The sequence below is a fragment of the Carcharodon carcharias genome, chromosome 13, assembly GCF_017639515.1.
Source record: "Carcharodon carcharias isolate sCarCar2 chromosome 13, sCarCar2.pri, whole genome shotgun sequence".
NCBI lineage: Eukaryota > Metazoa > Chordata > Chondrichthyes > Lamniformes > Lamnidae > Carcharodon > Carcharodon carcharias.
In genome coordinates, this window is record NC_054479.1 from 86,278,002 (window position 1) to 86,296,140 (window position 18,139).

At 44.4% G+C, this 18,139-nt stretch overlaps 1 protein-coding gene across 3 annotated transcripts in view; it reads left to right on the forward strand.

The window, feature by feature from the left end:
- ints13 (integrator complex subunit 13) overlaps positions 1-18,139 on the forward strand; it is a 77,980-nt gene that overhangs the window by 14,254 nt on the left and 45,587 nt on the right. For all 3 annotated transcript variants that reach the window (XR_005944914.1, XM_041203376.1, XM_041203375.1), the window contains exon 4: positions 13,562-13,764. Coding sequence is in view for 2 of the 3 variants with exons in the window: in XM_041203376.1 (XP_041059310.1) it covers positions 13,562-13,764 (203 nt within the window). In the remaining variant the exon portion in view is untranslated. The remainder of the gene's footprint in view (positions 1-13,561; positions 13,765-18,139) is intronic.

An 18,139-nucleotide genomic window follows, 5' to 3' on the forward strand; every position in this document is an offset into this window, starting at 1 on the left:
TTCAATAAATACTGATTCAGACACTGGTGGCAGGCCTAGATCACCATGATATAGTGCTGCAATGCAAATATCTATGGCTTCCTTAAGTGGAACAATGGTGAAGAGACTAGCAATGTCAAATAAGGACATGGACACAGCGATGCCATCAATATGAAAGCCCATTATGGCCTTCACAAATGTAAAGGAATCCTTCACCGTGATGTGGGACACTTGCTCAAAACTGGTTGTAACAATTTGCCCAACCATTTGACAATTCATGTTGTGCAGAACCAGTCATAGATAAGATTGGGCGTAAAGGGGCATCACTTTTGTGTGTCTTGGGCAGCTCATACATACACTGATGAGTGAGCCATGAGGATGAACCCTGTCATATATATCATGCGGCAATTCATTGTTCATGTGCAAGTCCAACAAATGTCTTTTGGCTTACTTTCGAACAAGGAAGTCTGGTCATGTTGAGTGGCAGGTCCAGTGGATACAAATTTGGACCTGTCGTTGGTGCATTCTCCATGGCAAAGCCTCAGAGTCCACTTGCCAACCAATCAGCACCCTCTTCTCATACAGTACAATTTGTTGTTCCCTTTACATTTGGTATTCTTGCAAAGTGCCCTGATGAGTGCAAGACAAAAAGTTTCGACATGTCTCTCTTTTTCAGCAATGCTCAAGTTCTGTACCACCAAACGAATATTTTAGAATATTCCTTCAGCAGGTATATACCTAAAAATGATGCGCCAAGCAGTCCTGCCACATCCAGTTGTAAATGGTGGTGGACAATAGAGCAACTAACTGGAAGAGGGGGCTCCAAAAAAATCCCTATCCTCAGTGATGTGGGAGCCCAGAACACCAGTGCAAAAGACAAGTCTGAAACATTTGTAACCATTTTCAGCCAGAAATACCAAATGCATTGTCAGCCTCCTGAGGTGCCCACCATCACATGCCAGTCTTCTGCCAATTCAATTTAATCCACATGATATCAAGAAACAGCCAAAGGCACTGGATAGCACAAAAGCTATTGTTCCTGTCAACATCCTAGCTCTAGCACTGAAAACCTGTGCTCCAGACTTAGCTGCACCTCTAGACAAGCTGCTTATTTTATTTGTTCATAGGATCTGGATGTTGCTGGCTAGGCCACCGTTTATTGCCCATAACTCATTGCCCTTGAGAAGGTGATAGCGAGTTGCCTTCTAAAATTGCGGCAGTCCATGTGGTGTAGGTACACCCACAATGCTGTAGGGAGGAAGTTCCAGGATTTTGACCCAGTGACGATGAAGGAATTATTTCGAAGTCATGATGGTGAATGGCTTGGAGCGGACCTTCCAGGTGGTGGTGTTCCTGTGTGTCTGCTGCCCTTGTCCTTCTAGATGGCAGAGGTTGTGGGTTTGGAAGGTGCTGTCTAAGGAGGCTTGGTGAGTTTCTGCATTGCATCTTGTAAATGGTACACACTGCTGCCACTGTGTGTCGGTGGTGGAGGGAGTGAATGTTTGTGAATGTGGTGCCAATCAAGTGGGCTGCTTTGTCCTGGACGGTATCAAGCTTCTTGTGTTGTTAGAGCTGCACTCTTCCAGGCAAGTAGAGAGTATTCCATCACTCCTGACCTGTGCCTTGTAGGTGGTGGGCAGGCTTTGAGGAGTCAGGAGACGAGTTACTCACTACAGGATTCCTAGCCTCTGACTTGTGCTTGCAGCCACTGTATTTATATGGCTTGTCAAGTTCAGTTTCTGGCCAATGGTAACCCCCCGGGATGTTGATAGCAGGGGATTCGGTGATGGTAATGCCATTGAATGGCACGGGATGATTCTCTCCTGTTGGAGATGGTTGTTGCCCGCCACTTGTCCGGTGTGAATGTTACTTGCCACTTGTCAGCCCAAGTCTGGATCTTGTCCATGTCTTGCTGCATTTGGACATGGACTGCTTCAGTATCTGAGGAGTTGCCAATGGTACCAAACATTGTGCAGTCATTGGTGAACATCCCCACTTCTGACCTTATGACGGAAGGAAGGTCATTGATGAAGCAGCTGGAGATAGTTGGGCCTAAGGCAATACCCTGAGGAACTCCTGCAGTGATGCCCTGGAACTCAGGTGATTGACCTCCAGCTATCCACAACTATCTCAGCCAGACTCACCTTCCGGGAGCGGAGACAGCCAGACCTGCGAGGGATAACTCTACTTGGGCAGCGGGCTGAATTTGAAAATAAAATCAGGAAAACTGGAAGTTCATTGGTTGGTGAGAAGCTGCTGTTAGGGAGTGTGTTTAAAGTTTAAAACTAGAAAAACTTATCATTTATAAGGAAGTAGCTACTTGGATTTCAGTAAGGAGCACCAGCAATAGGGAAGTAAAGTTAAATCAAGTCAAAGTGAAATAAGGTAATGAAAGAAATCAATATAAGATAAAGTTACCATGAATGTACTAAAGTTAAGTTACTAGTAATTTATTCTACTCATTGTACTCACTCTTAAGCGTAATAGTTTTTAGAGTTACAGGATGATAGGTCAGCTTGGCCAAGTGCCGTATCCTGCGGTATGTGTGAAGTTGTGGATGCACCATGTGCCTCTGACAAACACATCTGTAGGAAGTGTCAGCTGCACAAGCTCGAGCTCCAGGTTTCAGAATTTGAACACACCATCCTGGAGTCACTGTTGTGCATCAGCGAGGCATAACGCATAGCATGTTTAGGGTGGCTCTGTGGGCAGGAGTGGGGAGGAAGAAGAATGGAAGAGCAATAGCGATAGGGGATTCCATAGTTGGGGGATTAGGCAGGTATTTCTGCGGCACTAAGTGTGACTCCAGGATGATGTGTGTTCCCTCCCCGGTGCCAGGGTCAAGGATGTTACGAGCGGCTGCAGGACATCCTTTTGGGGGGAGGGGGATCAGCCAGAAGTCATGGTCCACATTGATACCAACAACATAGGTAGGAAGAGGGATGAGGTCCTGAAAGCAGATTTCAGGGAGTTAAGAAGAAAATTAAAAATCAGGACTCAAGTAGTAATTTCGGGATTACTCCCAATGCTAGTGAGCATAGGAATAGGGTTGCTCGATTAAATATGTGGCTGGAGAACTGATGTAGGAGGGAGGGCATCAGATTTCTGGGGCAGGTGGGACCTGTACAAGCTGGATGGGTTACATCCTAGCAGGACTGAGACTGATATACTTGTAAGGAGATTTGCTAGTGGTGTTGAAGGTGGTTTTAAGCTAGCTTGTCGGGGGGTGGGAACCTGAGGGGTGGCCCAAATTGGAAGAAAGCAAAGTTTTTACCAGGAAGTAGCAGTGAGACTAGAAGGCAGGAGAAACAAAGCAGAGCGTTGAGTAAGCTTTGAATGCAGAATGGTGTCAAAATGACAAAGATAAGGACACTACCAGAATGCGTGCAGCATTCGCAATAAAGTCAATGACCTAAAGATATAAACAGAGGTAAATGGGTATGATATAATCGCCATTATGGAAACATGGCTGCATGGTGACCAAGACTGGGCACTGAATATTCAAGGATATTCGACGTTTAGGAAGGACAGACAAGAAGGGAAAGGAGGTGGATAAATGCAAAATACTGCGGATGCTGGAAATCTGAAACAAAAACAAAAAATACTGGAAAAACTCAGCACGTCTAACAGCATCTGTGGAGGGAAAGGAAGGAGGTGGTGTTGTGCTGATAATAAGAAATGGGGTCAATACATTAGTAAGGCAGGATCTCAGATAGAAAGAAGAATGTGTGGAATCTGTTTGGGTGTAGCTAAGAAACAGCAAAGGGGAGCGGAGATTGGTTGGAGTTGTTTATAGGCCACCAAACAGTAGTGGTAATGTGGGGCGTGGTACTAATCAGGAGATGAGAGAAGCATGTAGCATGGGTAATACAGTAATCGTGGGTGACTTCAATCTGCATATAGACTGGGTAAACCAATTGAGCACTAATGCTGTGGAACATGAGTTTCTGGAGTGTTTGGGATGGTTTTCTAGAGCAGTATGTTGAGGAGCAGACTAGTGGACAGGCTATCTTAGATCTAGTATTATGTAATGAAAAGGGGCTAATTAATAATCTTGGTGTAAAAGAACCTTTAGGGTTTAAAAGAACCTTTAGAGTGACCACAATATGATAGAATTTTACATTACGTTTGAAAGTGAGGTGGTTCACTCTGAAGCAAGGGTATTAAAGCTGAATAAAGGAAATTATGAAGGCATGAGGGATAAATTGGCTGAGGTGGATTGAGAAAATACATTAAAAGGTATGACTGTACATAGGCAATGAATAGTCTTCAAAGAACTATTACTTAGCTTACAGTACCTATACATTTCTTCAAGGTGCAAAAGCCTCCAAAAAAGTCAGTCAACCGTGGCTGACAAAGGAATTTGAGGATTGTATAAGCTTAAAAGAAAAGGCTTATAAAGCTACTGGACATAGTAGTAAATCTGATGATTGGGAGGTTGTTAGAATACAGCAAAGGAGGTCCAAGAAACTGGTAAAGAAGAGGAGAATAGAATATGAATGCGATCTAGCAAAGAAAACAAAAACTGACTGACTGTAAAAGCTCCTGTAGGTATGTAAAAAGGAAGTGTTTGGCTAAGACAGATTTGGGTCCATTACAGGCAGAGTCAGGAAAACTTATAATGGGGAATAGAGAAATGGAAGAGAAGCTAAATGATTCCTTTGTGTCTGTTTTCACTGAGGAAGATACAGGAAATCTCACAGATTTAGAGATGCAAGGGGCTAGGGAGAATGAGGAGTTGAAGGAAATTAGTAAAAGTAAGAAGGTTGTATTAGAGAAATTAATGGGACTAAAAGTTGATAAGTCCCCGGGACCTGATATTCTGCATCCCAGAGTGTTGAAAAAGGTTGCTATAGAGATAGTGGATGCATTGGTGATCATTTTCCAAAATTCTATAGATTCTGGAATGGTTCCTGAAGATTGGAAGGTAGCAAATGTCACCCCACTATTTAAGAAGGGAGGGAGAGAGAAAACAGGGAACTACAGACATGTTAGCCTTACGTTAGCAGTAGGGAAAATGCTAGAATCTATTATAAAGGATGTGAGAAATGGATACTTGGATAATCATGATCTGATTGGACGTAGTCGTCATGGATTGGTGAATGGAAAATCATGTTTGAAGAATTTGTTAGTTTTTTTGAGGATGTTGCTAACAAAATTGATAAACGAGAGTCGATAGACATAGTATACTTGGATTTTCGGAAAGCTTTTGATAAAGTCCCCCACAGGAGGTTGATTAGCAAAATAAAAGCACATGGGATAGGAGGCAATATACTGGCATGGATTAAGGATTGGCTAACAGGCAGAAAACAGAGCCGGAATAAATGGGTCATTCTCGCGTTGGCAGGCTAGACTAGTGGCGTACCACAAGGATCAGTACTTGGGCCCCAGATGTTCACAATATATATCAATGATTTGGATGTGGGGACCAAATGTAATATTTCCAAGTTCGCAAATGATACAAAGCTAGGCAGGAATGTGTGTTGTGAGGAAAATGTAAAGTGGAGGATTTGGACGGACTTGGTGAGTGGATGGAATGTAATGTGGAAAAATGTGAGGTTATCCACTTTGGTAGAAGGAACAGACGTGCAGAATATTTCCTAAATGGTAAGAGATTAGAAAGTGTACAAAGGGACTTGGGTGTCTTTGTCCATAAGTCACTGAAAGCTAGCATGCAGGTGCAGCAGGCAATTAGGAAGGCTAATGGAATGTTAGCCTTTATCACAAGATGCTTTGAGTACAGGAGTAGTGAAGCCTTGCTTCAGTTGTATAGAATCTTAGTTAGACTGCACCTGGAGCACTGTGCAGTTTTGGTCCCTTTACTTCAGAAAGGGTATTATTGCCATAGAGGGAGCGCAACAAAGGTTCACTAGACTTCCAGGGATGGTGGGAGTGTTTTATGAAGAAACATTGGGGACACTGGGCCTGTGTTCTCTAGAGTTCAAAGAATGAGAAGTGATCTCATTGAAACTCACAAAATACTTAAAGGAATAGACAGGGTAGATGCAGGTAAGATGTTCCCCTTGGTTGGGGAGTCTAGAACCAGGGGACACAATCTCAGAATAAGGGGGAAACCACTTAGGACCAAGATGAGGAGAAATTTCTTTACTCAGAGGATTGTGAATCTTTGGAATTCTCTACTCCAGAGGGCTGTGGAAGCTCAGTCATTGAGTATGTTTAAGATTTCTGATTAACAATAACGTAAAGGGTTATGGGGATAGTGTGGGTAAAAGACATTGAAATGTTCGATTAACCATGATAGTATTGAATGGTGGAACAGGCTCAACAGGCTGAATAGCCTCCTCCTGTTCCTATGTCTTCCTTTGTGCTTGGTCTGACTCCAATCAGTGAAGAGTTTTCCCCTGATTCCCATTGACTTCAGTTTTGCTAGGGCTCCTTGATGCCATACTCTGTCAAATGCTGCCTTGATGTCAATTGCAGTCATTCTCACCTCAGGAGTTCAGCTCTTTTGTCCATTTTTGAACGAAGTCTGCAATAAGATCAGGAGCTGAGTGTCCTGGCGGAACCCAATCTGAGCATCAGTGAGCAGGTTATTGCGAAACAAGTGCTGCTTGATAGCACTTTTGATGACTCCTTCCATCGTTTTACTGATGATCAGGAGTAGATTGATGGGGCGGTAATTGGCCGAGTTGGATTTGTCCTGCTTTTTGTGTACAGGACATACCTGGGCAATTTTCTACATTACCAGGTAGATGCCAATGTTGCAACTGTACTGGAACAGCTTTGCTAGGCGTGACAAATCCTGGAACACAAGTCTTCAGCACTATTGTTGGAATATTGTCAGGGCCCATAGTCTTTGCAGTATTCAGTGCCTTCACCCGTTTCTTGATACCACGTGAAGTGATTTGAAATGGCTGAAGACTGGCATCTGTGATGCTGGGGACCTCTGGAGGAGGCTGAGATGGATCAGCCACTCAGCACTTCTGGCTGAAGAATGCTACAAATGCTTCAGCCTTGGCTTTTGCACTGATATGCTGGGCTCCTCTATCATCCTTGAGGTTGGGGATATTTGCAGCATCTCCTCCTCCAGTGAGTTATTTAATTGCCCATGACCATTCACGACTGGATGTGGCAGGACTGCAGAGCTTAGATCTGATCCATTGGTTGTGGAATCACTTAGCTCTGTCTATCACTTGCTGCTTCTGCTGATTGGCACAGAAGTAGTCCTGTGTTATAGTTTCACCAGGTTGACACCTTATTTTTAAGTATGGCTGGTGCTGCATCTGGCATGCATTCCTGCACTCTTTGTTGAACCAGGGTTGATCCCTAGCTTGGTGGTAATGGTAGAGTGGGGGATATGCCCAGCGAAGAGATTACAAATTGTGGTCGAGTACAATTCTGCTGCTCTTGATTGCCCACAGTGCCTCATGGTTGCCCAGTCTTGAGTTGCTAGATCTGTTCAAAATCTATCCTAGTTAGCATGGTGGTAGTGCCACATAATACAATGGAGGGTTTCCTCAATGTGAAGACAGACTTTTTCTCTGTGAGGACTGTGTGATGGTCACTCCTGCCGATACTGTCATGGACAGATGCATCTGCGGCAGGCAGGTTGGTGAAGATGAAGTCAGTATGCTTTTCCCTCTGGTTTCTCCCACCGCCTGCTACAGACTCAGTCTCGCAGCGGTGTCCTTTAGGACTCGGCCAACTCAGTCTGTAGTGGTGCTACCGAGCCACTCTTGGTGATGGACTTTGAAGTCCCCCACCCAGAGTACATTGTGCCCTTGTCACCCTCAGTGCTTCCTCCAAGTGGTGTTCAACATGGAGGAGCACTGATTCAACAGCTGAGGGAGGGCAGTACATGGTAATCAGCAGGAAGTTTCCTTGCCCATGTTTGACTTGATGCCATAAGACTTCTTAGGATCTGGGGTCGATGTTGAGGATTCCAGGGCAACTCCATCTCAGCTATATGCCAATGACCTGCCTACTCTGCTGCTTATCATATCTGGATGGTGATGATGGTGTCTGGGCAATTATCAGTAAGATATGATTCCATGAGTATGACTATGTCAGGCTGTTGCTTGATTGGTTTGAGACAGCTCTCCCAATTTTGGCATTAACCCCCAGGACTTTGTAGGGTTGACAGGGCTGAGTTTGCCATTGTCGCTTCCGGTGCCAAGGTTGATGCCAGGTATTCCATCTGGTTCCATTACTTTTAGACTTTTTAACAGTTTGATACAACTGAATGGCTTGATTGGCCATTTCAAAGGGCAGTTAAGAGTCAACCACACTACTGTGGGTCTAGAGTCACATGTAGGCCAGACCAGGTAAGGACAGCATTAGTGAACCACATGAGTTTTTATGAGACTCAACAATGATTAGACTTTTAATTCCAGATATTTATTGGAATCAAATTCCACCATCTGCCATGGTGGGATTTGAACTCAGTCCCCCGGGCATTACCCTGGGTCTCTAAATTACTAGTCCATTGACAATACCACTGTGCCTCTGCCTGTCTGTTCGAGACAGTGACAAAACAGACACAAGGTGGAAAATTGTCCTGGTATGTCCTGTTCACAAGAAGCAGGACAAATCGAATCTGAGCACTTACTGCCCCATCAGTCTACTCTCAATCATCAGCCAAGGCGTCGGCAACAGTGTTATCAAGTCGGGAGAGTATCTGCACTTGACATCAAGGCAGCATTTGACTGAATGTGGCATCAGGGAGCCCTAGCAAAATTGAGGTCATTATAAATTAGAAGGTGGGGGTGCACAATTTCTCCATTGGTTGGAGTCATACCTTGCACAAAGGAATATGATTGTGGTTATCTCAGCCCAGGATATTACTCTGAGAAACCCCAAGTTCTAGGCCAAACCATCTTCAGCTGCTTTATTGATGACCTTACCTCCATCATAAGGTCGAAAATCACGGTGGAGGCCTTCTGTGACTGGTGGGCACTGCGGGGCCTGGGATGCATTATTGACCCCCACAACCACATTTTGGTTTGATCTTTGTAATTTCCCTTTGTGTTTGTCTTTTGTTGCAGTCCCGTTTAAGAGATGGCCCCGTTCATTTGATCTTTTGTTAATTTATTCCCTTTTTCTATTGGTTTTTACTAAAACAGCATATGGTCAGAAGTGGAGATATTTGCTAATGATTATACTGTGTTCAATACAGTAAAGTAATGGAAGGGGTCATCAACAATTCTATCAAACAGCACTTGCTTAGTAATAACCTGCTCACTGATGCCCAGTTTGGGTTGCGCCAGGGCCACTCAGCTCCTGACCTCATTACAGCCTTGAACTCCCTAGGTAAAGTTAGAGTGATTGCCTTTGACAACAAGGCCGCATTTGACAGAGTGTGGCATCAAGGAGCCCTAGCAAAACTGGAGTCAATGGGAATCGGTGGGGGGGCGCGTTGCGGAACTCGCTGCTGGTTGGAGTCAGACCTAGCATAAAGGAAAATGGTTGTGGTTGTTGGAGTTCAGTCATCTCGGCTCCAGGACATCACTGCAGGAGCTCCTCAGGATAGTGTCCTAGGCCCAACCATCTTTAGCTGCTCCAATAATGACCTTCCTTCCATCATAAGGTCAGAAGTGGAGATGTTTGCTGCTGATTGCACAATATTCAGCACCATTCGTGACTCCTCAGGTACTGAAACAGTCCATGTCCAAATGCAGCAAGACCTGGACAATATCCAGGCTTGGGCTGACAAGTGACAAGTAACATTTGCGCCACACAAGTCAGACAATGACTATCTCCAACGAGAGAGAATCCAACCGTCACCTCTTGATGTTCAATGGCATTACCATCACTAAATCCCCCACTATCAACATCCTGGGGGTTACCATTGAACTGGGCTAGCCATATAAATACTGAGGCTACAAGAGCAAGTCAGGCTAGGAATAGTGCGACGAATGACTCCCCAAAGCTTGTTCACCATCTACAAGGCACAAGTCAGGAGTGTGATGGAATACACCCCACTTGCTTGGATGAGTGCAGCTCCCACAACCCTCGAGAAGCTTGACACCGTCCAGGACAAAGCAGCCTGCTTGATTGGCACCATATCCACAAACATTCACTCCCTCCACAAATGACGCACACTAGTGGCAGTGTGTACCATCTACAAGATGTACTGCAGGAATTCACCATGGCTCCTTCGACAGCACCTTCCAAACCCATGACCACTACCATCTAGAAGGACAATGGCAGCAGAAAGATGGGGTTGCCACCACCTGAAAGTTCCCCTCCAAGCCACTCAGCATCCTGACCTGGAAACATATCACAGTTCCTTCACTGTTTCTGGATCAAAAATCTCAGACTCCTTTCCTCACAGCACTGTGGGTGTACCTGCACCACATGGACCACAGTGATTCAAGAAGGCAGCTGCACCACCTTCTGAAGGGTAACTAGGGATGGGCAATAAATGCTGGCCCAGCCAGCGAAGCCCACATCCCGTGAATGAATGAATAATAAAAAAAAGTGCCAGGCAATCACCATCTTCGCTTGTCATTCAACGACATTAACACCACAATATCCCACCAGTGACCAGAAACTTAACTGGACTAGCTATATAAATACTATGTCTACAAGAGCATACTAGAGGCTGGAAACTGTGGCGAGGAACTTGCCTCCTGACTCGCCAAAGCCTGTCCACCAAGTACAAGGCACAAGCCAGGGGTATGACTGAATACTCCTCACTTGCCTGGATGAGTGCAGCTCCAACAACACTCAAGAAGCTCGAAACCATACAGGATAGAGCAGCCCTCTTGGATTGGCACCCTATCCACCAACTTAGACATGGATTTCCTCCACCACTATGCGCAGTGGCAGCAGTGTGTACCATTTGCAAGATGCATTACAGCAACTCGCCAAGGCTCCTTTGGAGTACCTTTCAAACCCACCTACCAACAAGAAAGACAAGGGCAGCAGGTAGATGAGAACACCACCATCTGCGAGTTCCCCTCCAAACCACTCACCATCCTGACTTGGAAACATATCACAGTTCTTTCACTGTATCTGGAGCAAAAATCTCAGACTTGCTTCCAAGCAGCAGTACCTATGCAACTACTGCAGCAGTTCAAGAAGGATGCTCGCCACCATTGCCTCAAGGGCAATCAGGGAAAGACAACTAATACTGGCCTTGCCAGCGACGCTCTCATCCTATGATCAAATAAAAGAAAAATGTTCCAAATTAAAACAAAGTGTATAAATGCTTACAGAAACAGTGGACTGTGCATATTGATTAGAACTGAAATAAATCATGAGCATCTGACATTTCTATTAGGTTGGCCTTTTCTTTAGGAAAAATGTACATTTTCAAGTAATTCCAATCATTGCAATTCTTTCCCTCACCACCATCAACCATAAATTAATTCTGCAGACAATTGCAAAGTTGATACCCACAGCATATTAAACATGCCAGATATTTTGGGCAGTTTGTACCTCAATGTGCAATTACCTCACGTACTTAATCAGTTGTGGCGTCAGGGTACAGCTTGCACTACTCAGCATTGACTGACTGCAGTAACAAGGTAGATAACGTTTTGACAAGTCAAAAAGAGCAAATTAACTTTCCAGATAATCTTTCAACTCTACTCTGGTGTGGCCAGCACTATTATAACGGTACTTTGCATTTCAGCTTTTTAAAATAAATTCTTGAATTGACTACGTGACAGTGAAGGAACGGTGATAGTCAGGATGGTGTACAAGTTGGAGGGGAACTTGCAGGTGGTGGCATTCCCATGTGCCTGCTGCCCTTGTCCCTCTAGGTAGTAGAGCCTCTGGGTTTGGAGGTTCTGTTGAAGGACCCTTAACAAGTTGCTGCAGTGCATCTTATAGATGGTGCAAGCTGCTGCCAGGGCACCAGTGTTGGAGGGAGTAAATGTTTAAGGTGGTGGATGGGGTACCAGTTAAGCCGATCAAGTTTATGATTAAATTGGTGAAAAGAGGTTCTGGAGTTAACATTATATTTTAGCACCATCCAATTACTGCAGCCATTCAGAAGAAAGCTTTCTTTCCCTATTGGTAGTTCTGCTTTGTACATCTAACACTTTTTTAAGAAAAAACCTTTGCACATTTTAGTATTTTCAAAGAAGTTATTCAGGGATTTAAAAGCTCTTAAATCGATTCTGTACCACACATACAAGTGTTCACTATCTTGACATTGTTACAGTACTATTTAAACCCTGTTTAATAACAGGGAAAAGGTTAAGCCAGGGGCTAAATTAATTAATGAAGGCTTGGATTTGTTAAAGACAAATCATATTTTACTAACTTGATCGAGTTCTTTAACGGAGAACGGAGATGTTTGCCGAGGGTCACTTGGTTGTCATGAATATGAACTTTAAGGCCTTTTAAGTACCCCATAAAAACGTGTTTGCAGAATTATGAGGATGTGATATGTGGATATGAAACTGGCTAAGAGACAAAAAGAAGAGAATGTGATGGGCAGTTGTTTGTTCAGGCTGGAGGTAAGTAAACAGTGGTGTTCCCCAGAGATTGGTAGTGGGGTTACTGCTTTTTGATATATATCAACGACCTGGATTTGGGTATACAGGGCAAAAGTTTGTGATGACAAGAAACTCGGACATGCAATAAACAATGACGAGGATAGTAACAGATTTCAAGAGGGCGTGGGTGGACTGGTGAAATTGTAAGGCACATGGCAGATAAAATTTAGCACAGAGAAACGTGAATTGATAGTTTGATAAGAAAACTGGGAGGCAGTATGAACTAAGTGAAAGAGCAAATTAATGCAGATGCAGGAAATCTGAAATGTAAACAGAAAATGTTGGAAATATTCAGCTCTGGTGAAAGGTCATTGAGCTGAAACATGAACTAAATTATGCAATTTTAAGGGAGGTGCAGGAATAGACAACTGGAGGTGCATGAACACAAATCATTGAAGGTGGCAAGACAAGTTGAGAAGGCTTTTTTAAATAAAAACATATGTGATCCTTGGACTTCTTAAACGTAAGAGTACGAAAACAAAGAAGTTATGCTAAACCTTTATAAAACTCTGGGTTAGGTCCCAAGTGGAGTCTCTAATTCTGGGCACCACGCTTTAGGAAGAATGTCAAGGCCTTGGAAATGATGCAGAAGAGATTGACCAGAATGGCACCAGGTATGTGGGTCTTCAGTTATGGGGAAATACTGGAGAAATTGGGATTGCTCTCCTTAGAGCACTGATAATTAAGAAGAGATTTGTTAGAGGTGTTCAAAACCATGATTGGCTTTGATAGAGTAAGTGAGAAACCATTTTCACTGACAGAAGGTTGGTAACCAGAGGGCACAGATTTGATGTGATTGGCAGAAGAGCCGAAAATGATCTGAAGCATTTTTTTTATGGCAGTGAGTTTCAAAAGATAATTAGATAAATACTGAAAGGGGGGAAAGGCAGGTGAGTGGGCATAATTGGATGGCTCTACCACAGGTATGATGGGCTAAATGGCTTCCCTCTGTGCTGTATCATTCTGATTTTTATGACATGGCTCCTGAATGTACCTCACATTTTTATGAAATAATCATCTTAAGCTCAATGCAATGTGTGAAAATCTTAATCTAGCAGAGTTTTTCTATTGCATCAACAAGCAGGCAATAATGGATCCTATTTCTGTCACAGCTGATGGCAGCCTTAGCGGCTGTTGGGCCCCCCAACCCACGCATGGACCCAGAGTGCTGCAGCGTGCTGCATGGCTTAGTTGAAGCTGTGGAGGTCCTGTGTAAATGTACGGATTATCAGCATGAAGCCCGGACCACATTAATGGAGAATGCAGACCGTGTCAGCAACAGGGGGCGTATCATCTGTATAACTAATGCCAAAAGGTGTGCTGCTTCAAATTCTCTGCATCATTCACAATAATTTATCCAATAGTTTGGGCATATATATTCTGTTTGAGCCTATTAAATTGCTAATTTTAGCGGAATTGCATTAAAATGATTGCTTTTCATTTCTGGGTTGGTTGCACTCTAGTGCTTCAATTGTATCAGAACAAAATGCATTATGAACACATACAAAATATTATTTATCTCCTTCAGATAAAATAACTGCTTTCAGTAGTCCATTTGAGTTACATTTGAGGGTGGGACATGAATCCTATTTTATGGTTCTTCATATTATTGTCTGTTATACAGTCTTTTTTATATTTTTGTAATTTAGCTGTATTTAATGGTCTGGCATGTGCAGTTGTGGGCTAGTTCCATTGGTGGTAATGCTCAATTTTATGCGTTAGAATATCATTCTTTGGACATAACTTAATATTTTAATACTTAATGATGTGCATGTCAATTTAGATAAGAAAAATATGCCAGTGTTAGAATAGGTTGTGTTGTGATATGGGTGCAAAACTCAGCATCTTAACCAAATGCTAATTCTACATTTGCTTTATCCTGACTCTCCCTTCTTACGCTGGTAGTGTTTTACGTTTCAATCTGCTGCCATCACCCCTCCTCAAAAAATCAACTCTTGACCCTACCGATCTTGCAGGTTACCATTACATCTCTAGCCTCCCCCTCCAAAATCTTTGAACATATTGTCGCCTCCCAAATCATGCCCATTTTTCGCAGAACTCCTTGTTTGAATCCCTCCAATCAAATTTTCACCCCTGCCACAAATACCATCCGATGTGATTGTGACCAAGGTAAACTTTCCCTCCTCTTTCTCAACCTGTCTGCAGCCCTTGTTATGGTTGAATACACCATCCTTCTGCAACACTTCTCTGTTGTCGTACAGCTGGCTGCGACTGGCCTCACCTGGTTCCATTTTTCTCTATGTAATCATAGCCAGAGCATCACTTGCAATGTCTCATCTTCCAATTCCTGATCCAGCTTGTTTACCTCTGTTGTCCCCCAGTGATCTATCCTTGGTCTCCTCCTATGTCTCATCTAGGTACTCCATCTCGAGGATATCATCTGAAAGCAGTGTGTTCGGTTTCACATGTAGGCTGATGACATCTGGCTGTAGCTCACCACCACTACTATCAGCTCCTCTACTGTTACTAACTTATGAAACTGCTTATCTGACATCCAGATATTTCCTCCAATGAAATCTTGGAAAGACTGAAGCCATTGTTTTTTGGTCCCAGCTCCAAACACTCTTCCCTAGCTACCATCCCCATCCCTCTCCCTGGCAACAGTTTTGAGACTAAACCAGCCTGTTGGTGTTAAATTTGACCCTAGGGTGAGATTCTGACCTCATATTTATGCTATGTCTAAGGCCATCTATTTACATCTTCATGACATTGAGTTTGTGCCTGTCTTAGCTCATCTGCTGCTGAAGCCCTCCCTGTTCCTCATAGGCTTGATTGTTTCACTGCTCCCCTGGCTGGTTTCCCACATTTTACCCCTCTGTGGGCTTGAGGTCAGAGAAAACTGCTGCCTGTGTCCTAATTTGCAGCAAGCCCTATTCACCCATTGTCCCTATGTTTGCTGATCTATATTGACTCCCAGTCAAAAAATGTCTCCGTTTTGAAATTTTCATCCTCATTTTCAAATCCCTCCATGGCCTTGCCCCTCCCTAACTCTTTAATTTCCTCGAGCCCCACAACTGTGATATCTGTATTCAACTAATTCCAGCCTCTTGAACATCCTTGATTTTAATCACTCCTCTGTTAGTGCCTTGCCTTCAATTACAAAGGCCCTAAGCTCTGGAATTTCTTCCCGAAACCTCCCTGTGTGTCTCGCTTGCTTTTCTGCTTTAAAATATTTTTAAAAACTTTTTTAAAAAATTCATTCATGGGATGTGGGCTTCGCTGGCTGAGCCAGTATTTATTGCCCATCCCTAGTTGCCCTTCAGAAGGTGGTGGTGAGCTGCCTTTTTGAATCGCTGCAGTCCATGTGGTGTAGGTACATGCACAGTGCTGTTAAGAGAGTTCCAGGATTTTGACCCAGTGGCAGTGAATGAATGGCAATATATTTCCAAGTCAGGATGGTGAGCGACTGGGGAAACTTCCAGGTGGTGGGGTTCCCATCTATCTGCTGTCATCTGTCCTTCCAGATGGTGGTGGTCGTGAGTTTGGAAGGTGCTGTCAAAGGAGCCTTGATGAATTCCTGCAGTGCATCTTGTAGATGGTACACACTGCTGCTATTGTGCATCGTTGGTGGAGGGAGTGAACATTTGTGGATGTGGTGCCAATCAAATGGGCTGCTTTGTCCTGGACAGTGTCAAGCTTTTTGAGTGTTGTGGGAACGGCACTGATCCAGGCAAGTTGGGAGTATTCCATCACACTCCTGACTTGTGCCTTGTAGATGGTGGACAGGCTTTGGGGAGCCAGAGGTAAGTTACTTGTTGCAAGATTCCTAGCCACTGACCTGCTTCTGTGGCCACAGTATTTATATGGCTGGTCCAGTTCAGTTTCTGGTCAATGGTAACTCCCATGATGTCGTTAGTGGGGGATTCAGTGATGGTAATGCCATTGAACATCAAGAGGCGATGGTTGGATTTTCTATTGTTGGCGATGGTCATTGTCTGACACTTGTGTGGCACAAATGTTACTTGCCACTTGTCAGCCCAAGCCTTGATATTGTCCAGACCCTGCTGCATTTGGACATGGACTGCTTCGGTATCTGAGGAGTCGCGAATGGTGCTGAACATTGTGCAATCATCAGCGAACATCCCTACTTCTGACCTAATGATGGAAGGAAGGTCATTGATGGAGAAGTGGAAGATGGTTGGGCCTAGGACACTACTCTGAGGAACTCCTGCAGTGATGTCCTGGAGGGGAAATGATTGACCTCCAACAACCACAACCATCTTCCTTTGTGCTAGGTATGATTCCAACCAGCGGAGAGTTTCCCCCCTGATTCCCATTAACTCCAGTTTTGCTAGGGCTCCTTGATGCCACACTCGGTCAAATGCTGCCTTGATGTCAAGGGCAGTCACTCTCACCTCACCTTGGGAGTTCAGCTCTTTTGTCCATGTTTGAACCAAGGCTGTAATGAGGTCAGGAACTGAATAGCCCTCGTGGAACCCAAACTATGCATCAGTGAGCAGATTATTGCTAAGCAAGTGTCGCTTGATAGCATTGTTAATGACCCCTTCCGTTACTTTACTGATGATGAAGAGTAGACTGAGGGGGGCGGTAATTGGCTGGGTTGGATGTGTCCTGCTTTTTGTGTACAGGACATACCTGGGCAATTTTCCACATAGATAGGTAGGTGCCAGTATTGCAGCTGTACTGGATCAGCTTGGCTAGGGACGCGACAATTTCTGGAGCACAAGTTTTCAGTGCTATTGCCGGAATATTGTCAGGCCCAAAGTCTTTGCAGTATCCAGTGCCTTCAGCCATTTCTTGATGTTTTGTGGAGTGAATTGAATTGGCTGAAGACTGGCACCTGTGATGCTGGGGACCTCCGGAGGAGGAGACCAAGATGGATCATCCACTTGGCACTTCTGGCTGAAGATTGTAGCAAATGTTTCTGCCTTATCTTTTGCACTGTGCTGGGCTCCCCCATCATTGAGGATGGGGATATTTGTGTCCACCGCTATTCACGACTGGATGTGGCAGAACTGCAGAGCTTAGATCTGATCCGTTGGTTGTGGGATTGCTTAGCCCTGTCTGTCACCTGCTTCTGCAGTTTAGCATGCAAGTAGTCCTGTGTTATAGCTTCACCAGGTTGGCACCTCATTTTTAGGTAAGCCTGGCTTTGGTCCTAGCGTGTCCTCCAGCACTCTTCATTGAACCAGTGTTGATCCCCTGGCTTGATGGTACTGGTAGAGTGGGGGATATGCCAGACCATGAGTTTACAGATTATGTCTGAATACAATTCTGCTGCTGCTGCTGATGGCCCACAGCGCCCCACGGATGCTCAGCCTTGAGTTGCTCGATCTGTTCTAAATCTATCCCATTTAGCACAGAAGTGCCACACAACACGATGGAGGTATCCTCAATGTGAAGATGGGGCATCATCTCCACAATGACTGTGTGGTGGCCGATACTGTCATGGACAGTGCATCTGCAGCAGGCAGGTTGGTGAGGTTGAGGTCAAGTATGTTTTTCCCTCTTGGTTCCCTCACCACCTGCCACAGACCCAGTCTAGCAGCTATGTCCTTTAGGGCTTGGCCAGCTTGGTCTGTAGCAGTGCTACTGAGCCACTCTTGGTGATGGACAAGTCCCCCACCCAGAGTACATTCTGCACCCTTGCCACCCTCAGGGCTTTTCCCAAGGGAGGGTGGTACGTGGTAGTCAGCAGGAGGTTTCCT